The sequence below is a fragment of the Lutzomyia longipalpis genome, chromosome 1, assembly GCF_024334085.1.
Source record: "Lutzomyia longipalpis isolate SR_M1_2022 chromosome 1, ASM2433408v1".
In the NCBI taxonomy this organism is placed as follows: domain Eukaryota; kingdom Metazoa; phylum Arthropoda; class Insecta; order Diptera; family Psychodidae; genus Lutzomyia; species Lutzomyia longipalpis.
This window is the reverse complement of record NC_074707.1, coordinates 9115808-9130927: the sequence shown is the minus strand read 5'-3', so window position 1 is coordinate 9130927 and position 15120 is coordinate 9115808. Positions and strand designations below refer to the sequence as shown.

The window sequence follows — 15120 nt, the reverse complement described above, 5'->3', positions numbered from 1 at the left end:
AATCACAATGAAATCATTTTAAATATTTTTTTATTCTTACTTTTAATATAACTCAAGTATATATATATTTATATAATAATAATATATGTATTTATTATCAGGAGTTAAATTATCAACAATCAAAATATTTTCTTGCTTTTCATCGTAATTTTTTTTTCCTTAAAGATTTCTTCTTTTACAATATTTATGATTCTTCTTTTTTTTAATTTTCCCATTAATGTTGAATTCGTTTCGTTTTCATTTTTTTTAGTTTTTTTTACCATTCTATTTACTTTCTTATGTAATTTGAAAAGAAAAATGTTTTCATGTGTTAATTTTATTTTTATTGTTTATTTTTTTCTTGTTCTAAAAACTATACTCGCTCTCTCTTCGTTTCTTTCTTTCTTTCCTTTCTCACTTGATTCATGCTTAAAACTGTGTGGAGGTTTTTCTTTTCATTTTCTTCTATTTTGGCTGAAATGAAGAAAGTTTTCAATTTTATCGCAAAGATGGTAAAATGAATATTTTTAATTTATTATTATTAAATTAATTGATTTTTATAAAAACTTTTTTTTTTGTAAAATTAAATAAAATTTCTTTAATCAGTTCATTGGTTTTCTATTCCTTTTGTTTAGGAACTTACTGACTTCCTAAATTCAGAAGAAATAAATTTATGTTTAATTTTATTAAATATTTTTTACTTAAAATTCTTTTTTATTTCAATTTTATTCAAGTTTTCAAAAACATTTTTGAAAGGATTTTTATCAAAATAAATTTTAGGAAAGTTCTTTTTCGGGTTAAAATGAAAGACAAAAAAGAATTTCAAATTCTTCTAAATAAATAAGAATCTCACGCCTGAGCAGATTAACATTCACTGGTCTACAAGGAAAAATCTTTTATTTCTATAAAATGATCATTTAGGTTTTTTTTTACTTTTTTTTAAGGACGTTTTCTTGATTAAAAAAAATCACTAAATTCTCAAAAATAAATACTTTAAAAAATTCTTTTTAAAACTTCTAATAAAAAAGTAATAAATAGGCTCGAATTAATTATTCTAAATCAAGGATTAATTTCCTTGTTTGTTCAAAATTTATTCAATAAATTCTTCAATACTAAAAGAAGTCTTTTCATATCTACGTAAAAATTCTTCAAGAAAGTCATTTAAAAATATTTTCAAAAGAAATCTTTTTATTCGTTTTTTTTCTAACGTTACGTGAATTCTTACGGCCACCGCTGACTTACCAATTACACCGAATTCAATGAGAAAACGGCAGAATATCTTTTTTTCAATTTTCTCAATTTCTTTCATCACCATCTTTGCAATAAATTGGAAAACTTCTGAAAAAAAAATCAATGATTAGTGTTCTTGTTAAAGTTTTCTATTTATTAAAAAAAAATAAACAAATAAAGAGAAATAATAGAATAATAGTTTAATGAAAATAAAAATAAAGAGCATTAACAACAAAAGAGGGGGCAAATCAAGTTTATTTTTACTTTGCTTTGTTTTTAAAAGGAATGCTAAATATTTTACTTAACTATTAATTTATACTTTCTACTTTTTCATCATTTTTTTTATTTATGCTTATAGGCAAAATATTTTATTTTTAAGATTAATTTTTAATATATATTTTTCTTTTTATTAGAAATTTACTTTTTTTTTTTTTACTCTTTTAAACCTTTTGCAATTTATATATAAGTAAATATTACACAAAAAAAATCCTTTCTCATTCCATCAAAATCTTGTTTCTTTTTTCTTTATAAATACTGAAAGTATTTTTTTCCCGTTTTTCTCTTTCCTAGTTTTCCATCTTTGTTTTTCGCTTCCCCATAAAATTTTTTGTTTAATATTTTCCTTTTTAACTTGAAAAAAAAAAACAAAATATATAATTTGTTTTTAATAATATTTAGCTCTGATTTTTTTTTTTTTAATAAACTAATTTTCGATCTGAATTTTGTTCTCTACAATTTTGTTTCTCTTTAAGTTAAACTCTCAGTGCGTCAATGAATTTTATGATTTCTCTCAATTTCTCTTTCTATCATTAAGAATTAAGGACTTATTTCTTTCCATTTGCCATCCCCTAACTAAATCCTTACATTGATTTTTCTTTTTTTTTAATAATATATTTATTTATTTATTTTTTAATTTTTTTTATGTATAATTTCATCATCTATATGCTTGTTGTATTTTCTTTAATGTTTGTTTGTTTTGTTTGTATGTACACACATCTAACAGACAACCAACTTTGGGGCTGTCAATGAGACTTGAAGCGTGTGCGGGGGAGGAAGGGATAGTGAAGTAAACAGGGCAAGAAATTAAACGGGAGGGGGGAGGGGGATTGCGCGTAAGGAGAGAACAAAAAAATACAAAAAAAAAAGAGAAATTGTGGGGTCTCTACATGCGAATTGTACGGCTCAAGATGGATCTAACTATGTCAAAGCTTAGTGTAACGAGTTTCACTAAATGCTGCGTGGGGCTCGCGAGGCCCCCGAGGAGGATGCTCTCGCCGCCCTACATGCTGTACCCCTGGTACGGCATATTGGGCGCATATCCAGGCACGCCGTACGCCTGAGCGTACTGCGGCGGCACCCCCATCCCCGGGCCGGCGGTCAACATCAGCTGCGGCTCCGGCAGAATCATCGACTTGTGCTCCGCCTGTTCACCCTCCTGCTGTCGCTGTGCCTCATTCAGCTCCAACTTTTCCACCTTCGATGTGTACTCACGGATCACCTGCAATGAGAGGACAACGAACGTTAAAGGAATAAAAAGAAAGTTAAGAGTCATTTAAAAGAATTTTTCTTTAAAATTGACTCTTTTTTATTTCTTTTTAATTAAACTTTATTTTATGTCTTTTGAAACTTTGGGCCATATTCAGCGTAAAAGATAAAAGAATTTCAGTATTCAGCATATAAAACGAGTCTCCAAACTTTTATAAAGTCTCCAAAAAAAATAGAATTGGTATTCAGTGTAAAAGTTTTATCGAGATTTTTTTTCTTTTATGATAAAAATAAGTTTTGGAGGTCCTTTTATGAGCATTTTTTAAGCAATTTTATGCCATTTGATGATGTGAAAAATTATGAATTTGATAGAATTTGACCTCAAACTAAAATTATGAAGGTAAAAGGCCTAATTCAGCAAACAAGAAACCCTCGAAATCTTAAAATTTCAGTAAAAAAATTCAAAGATTTCAAGGGTTTCTTGTTCGCTGAATAAGACCCAAAATCATGTTTTTTGTTTAGTTTTTGCTGATTATCAACTAAATAATTTATTTATTAAAAATAAACAAATAATAATAATATTAAAAAAAGAATTCTGCCCACCACGCATTTGATAAATTCTTCACAATTTTGTGGAATACTGATGAAATTAAAAAAAAATTATTATAAAAAAATCGGTATTCTGCGTAAAATATTTTTTATCTTATAGAAGATTCTTTTGAAGACTAATTAATTAATTAATGAAAATTGAATTGGTTGTAAAAGAACATTGTAATTGATTAGGAATAAAAATAAAGTATTAAAGTATTAAAGACTTTTACGATAAAAGTCAATATTTTACGATATGGCCCTTTATAAGATTTTTCTACACCAGACGTAAAAAATACTTGTAAATAAATTAAACCCGGCTGACCTTTCGCTTGTTCTACGCACTCTCACAACATTCTAATACAAGGTGTGTTTATCTGGCAAATATTTTGGTTTTTTAAGCGAATCATCTGAATATTTCCAAAGATCTGATGAACATCTTTTGCTAAAAACCGAACAACTCAAAACCGAAATGAACCCAAAAACGTATTTAGGACTTTTTGGTTTTTATATTTAGTATATGTTTTTTGGGTTCAATTTACTACTTTTTAGCATTAATTTGCTCCTTTTCGATTTAAATTTAGTCCTTTTTTAGGTTTTGATGTTTTTTTTTAAGTTTTGTTCCTCAATTTGTGCTGTTTTGGGATTGAAAACTAAATATTTATCGGCTTGAATTTAGTCTTTTGAAACTAGAACTCTTCGGCTTGAATTTATTACTTTTCGGTTTTATTTAAAAGAATTTTCCCTTAAATTTCTTTCTATTTCTTTCTTTTTTTTAATTAAATTTTATTTCATGATTTTTTTGAAACTTTATAAGAAAGATCAACTTTTACGAGGCGTAAAAAATACTTGTAAATAAAACCCGGCTGACCTTACGTTACTTCTACGCCGTCAGAACACTTTTCTTGCTAAGATTTCTAAAATTTCTTTCAAAAATTCTTTGCGAACAAAACACTATTCATGCTACGAATAAAAGAAAATTTCTATGGCATGAATATGCTGTAATAAATGCTGAGAATACTCCTTCTTGGATTCCTGCCTGCCGACGCTTCCGGAAGGAGTATTCTTCTCCTAAAAAACCCCAGTAGGCAAGGGGATGGTTTAACCTCATTTTCAGTGAAGAAAAGTCACTTTTTGTTGAGGAATTCTCGAATCTCGCCCAATCTCGACCGATTCCCGAGAAACACTTTAACTTTTTTTATATTAATAATGTTATTTCGATTATGAGAAGGGATCAACCGAGAGCTAATTAAATGTACTTTCGATTGCAAGTGGAATTGTGCAAATTGATCGCATATTTTGATCGGAAGAACCTGCTGCCTCACTAAAAGTACTGATTTCTCGGGGTTGGGATCCCCTTGCCAGTAGGTAATAAATCAGTGAGAATATTATTTACGCTAAGTAAGGCTATAATTAATTAGGTATAATTTTTTAGGACAATATCTTCAAAATTAACTTAAAAATCAACTCGAATTTCCTTGAAAATTGTTTATAAAATTGTCATTAATCAAATGATTCTGAATCTAGTTTTGCACGATTTTATTACTCAGTAATTCTGTTTTTCAACAAAGACTTATCATTTTTATTTTTATAAGCTTTAATAAATAAAATTAACATCCGAAGTAATATTATTTTTATACTGAAACAATATTATACTGTAAGCCAGCTGGGTAATATTTTACGGCGAATATATTTTTTATTACACATAGCGTAAAAAATATTTTTACGGGTAAAGTATTGGATTCGAATGTGTTAAATCCTTATTTTGTCCACCCCTGTAGTTTTTTTTTATTCTTAAGCTTCTTTTTCTTTAATATTTTTTCCTAATTTTTCTTTATAAAATATCAATAAAAATTAATAGAAAAAGTTCAAAATTGAACTATTTAACCCCTTAGAAAGGCAACAAATTCTCATTAAAACTTCTCTCAAGCTCCCAAAGTCTAACCTTTACCACCTTAAAGACATTTCACATAAATAAATTAAAATCTTGCATCTAATGGGAAACTATTACATTGAATCTCATTAATATTTAAAGCCTCCTTCCACCCTCAAATTATGCGGAAATGAATTACTAATGAGCGAATTATTATCCGACTAATGGAGAAATTAATATTGAAAAGGAAATTCCTGACGGAAGGTTTTTGCTTCTGAAAAAAAAAGCAAATTTTCAATCGATAATCATTTCCGAGTTTTTTCCTTCCTCTATTGACTTATTCATAACCGAGCATTTGCGGCATTTATGCTCCAAGTTTAATGATACAAAATTGGAGTAATTCTATGCTAAATGTTGCTACGCCCTCAAGAAATTGGAATAGGTAAAGGAAAATCGTCTTAAGTCAGATCTGAGTTCTTCTAAACCATAAAATACTTCTTTGAGCTAGATCTGTTTTTTTTTTCAAACTAGGTTTAAGTTTTTAAAGTCAGTATTAAGATTTTTTAGCAAGACTAGACTTAAGTTTTTTTTTAAAGTCAGGCTTTTGAAGTTTCAAGATTAAATCAGGCTGAATTGAGTCTGAATGCGTCTTAAAAGACTGACCTAAAGAAACTAAGGTTTGGCTTAAGAAAAAAAAGATAGGTCTGACCTAATAAACAGCTTAACTTTGTTTCTTAAGCCAGGCTTAAGTTTTTAAGTCAAACTTGCATTTTTTGAGATCTTGCATTTAAAGCAGGTTAGGTCTAGCTAGAATGCACTTAAGCCTACCTATGACTTAGGACTTAGGAAACTTAAGCTCAGTTAAAAAAATAAGGTCTAGTTTAAAAGAACTTAATATTTAACTTTAAAAAAAAACTGAGATTTAGTTTAATAGAAAGACCCCGATTAGAAAACTTAAGCTCAGCTTATAATACTGAAACCTGGTATAAGTATGTAAATAAAGCTTGGTTTAAGAAAAACTAAAGCCGATGCCTTATCGACGATCTCATTGAGAATTCTCTCCATTCCGGAATGTTTTGTTGTCAAGCATTTATCGTTTCAACTTATTCATTATTTTGCTCTGACATTGCCCAACAATCAATCACCCCCTTGTCTCCAAAACATAAAAGAATTGATAAGAAGAGTAAAAAATTAGAAAGGGAACTCACCTGGATCAAGTAGGGCATTGCAAAGTCCATAATGTTGTGTCTCCATGCCAATTCGAGGATAACGTCGGGTCGTAGAAGGTCGTAGCACTGTAAAGAAGCAACAAAATCGAGAAGAAAGTTAATGAAAAATCATCCAAAAGTAATGAAAAACCTTTGAAAAGTACCTGGAAAAGGCAGGCGGCGAAACAATCGAATGCGCCTCTGTCCAGGAACCATCCAAGCAGCTCTTCAGCAATTTCCTGCTGATGCGATTCAGCCGCATACTCCATTGCATCCTTAAAGAGTCTGTCCTTCTTGCAGAGCTCCACACTCTGCTTCCAACGATTGTTGCCTAGAAATTTCAGAGAAAACGTTAAAGAAATTGAGCCAGAAGCTAGAAAGTTAGATCCTTTACCTTTGTAGAGGTAGGCAGCAATACGTCTGAATTCCGTCAATTCGTGCTTCTCCAACTTCTGCGCTAGGGCAATGTTGTCAAAATTATCGAAGGCATCAATGGACGTCCTGAGTCCTTGGTAGTCCTCCTCCTCAATCAGCAACCCATTCAGTGCCTCATTGATTGCTTTATTATTCAAATTCTGCACTGAACGCAAATACGGCTTAACCAGTTGCAAATGATTTGTTTTTGTGAAGAAATTCACGGCGCGTGTGTGATCCATTCGTGGTGCCAGCACCAGGAGCATGTCGTTCAGTAGGAGTGGCTTGTAGTCCAAGTAGAACTGAATTGCTTTGTAGTACAGCTCAATGTTTGCCACTTTTGTAATGATATCCTTGAAGTGACCCTCTCGCCATGCTTCCGTTGGATGGGACATCATTGCCAGGACGGCATTGTCAAACTCCTCATACTTATCGTACAAGAAGACAAGCTCTGACCACAGATGCGCCTGTTCGGCAGCACGGAGAACTTTTGGGATGTTTACGCGAGACCAGAACAACTCCAGATGCTCACGCATCTTGCTTGGTTTGTATTTTGAATAGAGAATTGCGAGCTCTGTAAACATTCCCATGTGGGCACGTTCAAGGCCAAGAGCTGCTTCAAGCAGGGCAATCAACTCCTCAAAATGCCCACGATCCTGGTAGTAGTTAATCAAGTCCTCAAGCTCATCGGCATGAACAACAATGTGAAGGCCACACATTTGAGCCAAACGGAACTCCTGTGCATCGACGCATGCAAAGCAAACTTCCTTCCATGTACGCGTTGAATTAGCCTTACGAGCACTGTCCACAGCTCCTTGGAACTCCTTCAAGTGAACAAGCGTAATAGCCAGGCGTGCAAAGTTGCTGACGTTGTTGTAGAGCAACTTTGCTGCATCGTACATCCCATCGTTGAAGCAACGATCACCAATCTTCTGAATATCCGCATGATTGGGCCCTGAAATGAACTCCTCCAGATCAGCTAGACGTCCTGTACGGGCATACGCGTAGATCAGTTCACTTTCAATGTAGCTCTCACGTGCCTTCTTGCGTGCCATTTGGAGGTAACGCACAAGATCATCCCAGGATTCATTCTTACTTGCAGTCTCCACCACATCCATGTACGCACTGGGATCATCGGCCTTAATGTAAGAATCAATGGCCTCCTTAACAAGGCCCTTCTGCAGCTGAGCTCCAGCAAGTTGTGACCAAACAGCTGGTTCATTGCAACGCTCTGCAAATTCATTGGCACGCTCAAGATTCTCAACTTGTTCAATCAAAACCTGAATAGCTGATGTATTGACGTCGAACTTCTTGAAGATTGCAAAGGCCTCCTCATACAGTTGATTACTTATCGCGATGTTTGCAATATCCGGAGCATCGTAGTTGTCAAGACGATTAATGTAGTCCATCACGCGTGTCCTATCGGCCTTAATTGCCGTCAAAATGAGAAGATTCTGCAAGTTACGATGATCCGAGAAGACAGACGAATCAAGAACAATCTTCTCCAGCAGCTCAATCAATTCATTCGGCAGATCTGCCGTCATGAAGGCTTTAACCGTCACGGAAATATCATCGGGATCCTGAGTCTCACTCAATGCCGTCTGAACAACTTGATCAATAAGCTGGCGCTTGTAGGGATTTGCCTCGGAGAGCACTTCAGCCCATAATTCGGCATCACGACGACGTACAAGGTATCTTGCTTCGGACTTGAAGAGTGAATTCTCATTGCACACCGCAATCAACTCCCTATCGCACTGTCCACGTTCGTACGCAACGCATGCCAAGTGTGGATCACGCTTCTCGCAGTACCGGCCAACAACGCGACTATCGTAGAATTGATTCTCACGCAAGAAACGTTCGGGATTGTTGTTGGAATCAATGTAGATCTTAGCCAGAGCATTGTGCGTTGCCGGTTCAGTGCAACCTTCGTGCACACGGGACTCCAACCACGGCAGAAGGAGTTTCAACCTGTTACGCTTCTCCACCTCCTCAACGAGTTCATCCGTTGAAAATTGTCCCTTCACAACGAGAATCAAATTCTTTATAATGTCCTCAGAGCAATCAACATCAAGGAGTCCCCCAACGACAACTGGCAAACGCGACGGATTAACCTTCTGCACGTAGATCTCAATGTACTTCTGCAAATTATTGCGGTAGAGATAGAGGACGAGATCGTGAACAAAGTCAAAGCGATCGCAGACAATAATCAAGGGGAGTTGATCCGTTAACTTGGCTTCCTTCAGGAAGTTCTTGACGCGCTCCGGGTTGTAGCAATTCGACTCACGACAGATACGTTCGACTTCCTTAATCTGTGTTGTCTTGCAAGCTGCTTGAATGTACTTAAAGTGAACTTCGGAATCCTGACTGAAGTTCACAATGGAACCGAGGAAGTAGAACAACCCTTCGTAGCTCTTGAAGCCCTCAAAGAGATCAATGAGGGCCTTAGTTGTCAACTGTTCGTGATACTTTGTTGCAATTTGAACGCAAATCTGCAAGTTTTGACGAATGTTAGCCGTTAGCATGGCCTTCAGGCATTCCAAGGAGTCTTCAACGGAAAGCGTTCCGAAGAAGCTAATCAACCAATCAGCATTGAGGAGATGCGTATGAACGACAGCGCGTTTGATGTCGTAAAGATCCGTGTAGTGCTCAAGGGCACGCTGAAGGAGTCCCGCCTTCTCACAGAGCTGGGCAATGTGAGCCCGATCGTAGTGCGTGAACATGGCATTCCCGAGAATTGCATCAGCAACTTGGGGTGCTGACATGAGGTTCATTTCAAGCAGACGCGTCTGCAGTGGACCCTCATTGGGACGATTGTGCTTCAGTGCATCCAAAAGGAAAGCCGTACACTGTTGCACCATATTCTGCTCCATGAAAATATCAACAATCTGATTTATATCAGCCAAGGGTTCTTCATCAGCAACCAACATCCCTGCAAAGCCTGCTCCCTGTTCGGGGTTTGTTCGCATCACCGAACGCAGCAAGTAGATGTAATCAGGTGTGTAGTTCACCTTCTTGGCGTACAGGACAATCTTCTGAAACTGCCCTGTCTCCGCAAAACACTGAATCACTTTATTGGGGACATTTGCACGCAAATAGACGGACAGAGCGAGTGTTAAATCGGTCGGCTTGATTAAATCTCCCAACTCTTCGCTACATTCAAGCTTCTCCTCCTTCAACCACTTCTCACACAACTGCTTCCTGCCCTGCAACAAAACCGGACGACACAGCTCCAAAGATTCGTACTTATTGAGCTTTCCCTGATCGAGCAAAATCCCAAAATATTGCAGCAAGGGCGGCGAAGTTGATCCTGCCGGGGTTTGGACCTGTTGGAAACTCTGAATTGTCTGCGGAGTACGAAGGATCCCCTTTGGGGCGAGTGCAGCAACCTTCGCTGCTTCGGCATAGTGCCCATTCTGGAAGAGATTGTTGAATTTGTGCACAAACAACTCTTCGGCCCCAGATAAGTTATTCCGAACGGCAATTCTCAGGGCCAGATCGGGATTCTGCAGCGTATTCGTGATGTACGGGATGAGGTTATCCTCCTCAACAGTCACCGACAACACCTGTCCCTTCCTATTCACCCCAATAATCCCCCCGCTCGCCTCATGCGGTGCCGTCACGAAGATTGTTTCGGCCGAAATGCGATTCATATAGATACACGTGGCCGTCTCAATGTCATACAAATGGATATAACCGTACTTTGTGATCAAGTAGATGACGTCATACTTATCAGACACCTGCATTGCCACAGGGAAGTCATTTTGCGCCTCAGGTGGGAAGAAAACATCCACGGACTTCTTCACAAATGCCTGATTACCCGTTGGCGGTGTCCCAACCTCAATAATATACAACTTCCCACCTTGAGCAGCGCGTACGGCAAAACAAAAGAGAACCGACGGCTCCGGATTCTTTTCCATCTTGAACGTGGCAAAGGATGCAGCATGCCCCTCAATTGCCTGAGAGCATTTCCGTTCAACCGAATACAGCTGCATAGCGCCAACAACACGATTCTGCTGCGCAGAGATTCCTAAATTCACAGAACATTCCCATATTAGAACTTTTTGTTCTTCTTCAAATTGATTTTATAAATAACCACCCAAATGATGATGATTCTTTTGCACCTCGTGCGCCATCAATTTATCAATTGTTCTTCTTCTCCTTCTTCTCACTCTCAATCGTATTTATTTAATTCAATTGAAGCCAATTTTTTGGAGTTTGCCCTCACATTCTGTCTCTCTGTTTTTGTTTACGTAACACCCACACAGAGAATTTCTTCTTTTCTTTTAATAAACTCCTGCATTTTATTGCCAAAGTTATTGAACGAAATAAATGCAGAGAAATGCAAAATTTTCCTTCTTTGCTTCATTCTTCATTTTATTTGATCGGTCATTGAGAATGAAATGGGTTGAAAGAACAAAAAAAACTTTAAATAGAAAGAAAAAGTTCTAAAGTGTTTGAAGGAGAGAGAAAAGAATAAATGGGGGAGAAATTAAGGAAGTTTTGCTTATTTTGTGATTTATTTAGTAAAAAAAATATATTTTTGGATGAAGAATTAGATTTTAAAAAAAATGATTGGTTTTCCTTTAAAAGGAGTTTATTCATCTTTGTAGAAATAAAAATTTCTGACCAATAAAATTTTAATAATTTTAATAAAAAATAATAAGAAGATTTAGACAGATTCTGCAATTTTAACGTTTGACATTTTATTTTCTTTTTTTTTAATATGTCTCTTTTAATGTTTGACGTTTCTCTTCTAAAGCTCTGGATATAAACTCTCTGACATTTCACGTTCATTCATTAATAACATGTGATATTTATTTTTTTAATTTTTGACATTTCATAATAGACAAAAAAAACGTAAAATGTCAGATAAAAACTTCAAATATCTTCATACTTAAAAGAATAAAAATTTATTTTTTTCTTCATTTCGGATGAATAACCCAACGAGAACTATTTTCCCAAATGTTGACTTTGTGGAAATAATTTCCAAAATATGTCGAAAGAAGCTGCCCTATTTTGGAAGGAAATCATCTTTCGTAATACTATATTCGGCATATTTCCTTATCAAACAGCCCAATTTCTGCCCTATTTTTAAGTAAAAAAAATTGGGCAGCCCAAGTGGAAGATATCTCGAAAAAGTTTCGACGCCTTCCCAATAGAGAATTGGGCGTGGACAGTCTGTCGAAATTTTTCCTTCCTCCATTTCCTTTAATATTAGGGAAAAAATAAGGCCGCTTGTCGACTAATATTCGACATGCTTTCGACAATCTTCCCAATTTTTGCCCTATTTCTTCCCAATTTCTGCCCTTCTCCAGATTTTTGATTTCATATTTTGTCAACAGATGGACTTTAAGGTTTGGAGGTTAATGAGCTCAATGGCGTATTATTCGTGCGCGGCAAATCAAAAATTTACTTGCTAAAATTAAATTCGATTTATTAATTATCTGAGACTTTTGCATCCAAAATAACTTGACCAACATGTTTCAGGATGTGTAAAGAAATTTTAAAAATACTTTCAACAAGGTTTTGGAAAATTCCATTTTTTTATGTGCAATTAAAATATAATTAAAAATTTGAATTTGTGAAATGCAATGGCATTTTATCACCTATGGCAAATATTCATGTCGGGAAAAGGGTGTGGCATGGTTTTCCAAAGACCAAGCGTCAGGATAAGTCGCAATATAAAAATATTAATATTTATTAATATCGTGTTCCATTTTGTCTTGGCATTTTATTGTTGTCATGTAAAATAACGCCATGGAGGCCCCAATATAATCATCTGATGTGTGAAAAGAGCAGAAGAATATAAAAATATGTTGTTTGAATTGAATATTATTGAAGAGAAAGAGACAAATAACGAGGAAATCAAAGCAATATATGTCGACATACACACAGAAAAATTTTTCGCATTTTGTGTATGCGAGTGAAATGGTTCGCAGTTTCAATTGGCGAGTCTTAGGTAGACTCGCACATTACTTTTACGAATCTATGGTATATAGTTTCTTTCTCACTAACATTTGAAAGGTTTTTTTTGACAAATTCCTTGTTTATTTTAAATTTGTCCGTTACCGTAATGTCTGATCTAAAGAACACTGGCATACGATTTTTGGAGACGTGTTATGAGACATTAAGTCCAGAAAACGTTTTTTTCTGGTTTTCCTGCAACATAAAAGCATTTTCTCACACGTATGATTTACATATAAAATATTGCGTCATTTCATATGGGATGTTACACCCTCGAATGATTAATTTCTGAAAAAAGATTTCGTGACGACATGTCATAGGATAATCCATACCTTTTCCGCTTTTCATTATTGAATAAATTCTTAATATATTTAATCATTTACAAAGTTTTTATAACTAAAAGAAAAACTCAAAATTTATTTATAGAAAAGTCAATCATAACGCGTCCAGTTATAAGAGTTGGTATACCACAACGCGGATGGGTCAGTCTATGCGTTGTAATTTAATTTGTGAGCAGAATTAATAGGCAAAGTTGATTTTTTTTATGAAATTGATAAAAATGGTCATATCTTTAGTTCTATAAGACCTACAGAAATTTCTTGACTATTTGGAAAGGTATTAAAATAGGCTATAAATTGACATAAATTTCAATAATTTTCAAGGTCACATCTAGAACAAAAATGGTGGATATTTGTTTGATCAAAACAGTTTTTTGCACTTTTTGTCCTCAAGGAATGGTTCTAGAGGTTTCTGATGTTTCAGAAAGTTGTAGAGTTTTGCAAACCCTTTAATTTGATACCAAATTGAACAAAATCGGACAGACCGTTCAAGAGATATGGCTCTTAGAACTTTTCAAATTCAAGAATTTTTCAAATGGTCATATCTTCTAAACGGCGACATAGATTTTCTTCATTTTCGGACTGATGAAAGATATTGAGTCGGGCTACAACATATCTAAATTTAAAAGAAATCTATAACAGATGTTCGGAGATATAGCCCCTTAAAGTTAGGCAATTTTTGTTTTTGATTTTAGCGCCTCTTGCGGCCATTTTTGGAACTTGAAATGTTCCAGATAGTTGTAGGGCTTCCTGAAACCTTTTATTTGATACCAAGATGGTCAAAATCGGTCAAGCCGTTCTCGAGTTATATCGAAAAAACACTTTTTGCTTTAGGTCGCCATATTTGCTAAACGGCTTGACCGATTGTCAAGTATGAATTGTTGTTGAAGACGTCTCACTGAGCTCTACAACATACTAAAATTTCAGACCTCTAGCTATAAGGGAAGTGGTTGACGGTAGTTCAAAATGGCGGACGGCGGCCATCTTGAATTTTAAAAATGCGAAAAAATGAAATTTTACACCCACATTTCTATAGAAAACTTCAAACCCGAAGTCTCTATCTGTTACCGTTCTCGAGTTATAAGGCAAAGTTTGGGCGACCGGCCGGCAGGACGGCCGGCCGGCCGGCAGGCCGGCCGGATCAAAAATTTTCCACCACCATTTTCGTAATGTGGGAAGTCTAAAACGTGCTCATACCAAGTTTGAGCCCGATCTGAGGTGGTCGGTTTTTCCGACGATTACAATACTTGGTATGCCACGATTGTGGTATACCAACTAATTAAATTAAGCTGTTTTACGAAATCTTACGTGGCAAAAGTTCTATTTTAAGATAATTCCAGCTACTTTTGAAGGGATTATAAAACGTTCTTTCAGAAAATTGAGCTTAGGTCTTAGGATTGTTACTTTCAGAGAATAGTCGGGGAAAAAATAATCGGAATTTCGCCCTCAAATTCTTTCGACCGCCATCTTGGATACCAAATTATTATTGACTTTTTTAATTCATATCTTTGATTCTACAAATAGGGCTATATAACGTTTAATAAGATATATATTTTCCCAAATTGAAACAAATAAATTAATAATTAAAATAAAAAAAATTAATATTCTCATGGAAAACAAGTTTATGGTTATGGGAAATATGAGAAACATCATCCAAAAAGCGTGGTTGTAAAATAAAATATTTATTTTACATTACATTTGTTGGGAAGGGGTTCTGATAAAATGGCGGTCATTTTTTTAATTGCTTAAAAATTTTTAACGTAACCATCTTCATATTTTACCATTAGGCTTATATTTCCTTTCTTATTCTGACGTATTGATTTTTTATGTTGCTATAGGCTTCCGGTGTTCGTCAGAGGAAAATTCCCGCTCACCCAAGGAAAAGCAGCAATTTATGCCAAAGCTTTCGAGCCCAATTGTGGCTCTTCTTCAGTGGCTGAAAGGACACATTTATTTCAATACATTGAACATAAGTTTTTTACATAATTACATAATTTTGCTCAAACAATTTTCAGAACATAAATCTTTCAGACAACTCCCT

At 35.0% G+C, this 15120-nt stretch overlaps 2 protein-coding genes across 2 annotated transcripts in view; both read right to left on the bottom strand.

The window, feature by feature from the left end:
* The window catches only part of LOC129787507 (C2 domain-containing protein 5), a 970947-nt gene that overhangs the window by 567650 nt on the left and 388177 nt on the right, over positions 1-15120 (bottom strand). The window lies entirely within an intron of this gene.
* Positions 14-10804, bottom strand: LOC129787369 (clathrin heavy chain; the record flags this gene model as incomplete). The annotated part of the gene is given in 4 exon segments (XM_055822911.1): positions 14-2707; positions 6364-6450; positions 6528-6694; positions 6758-10804. Coding segments are annotated over 4 exon segments (4520 nt in total), but the record flags the coding sequence as incomplete, so codon positions are not given.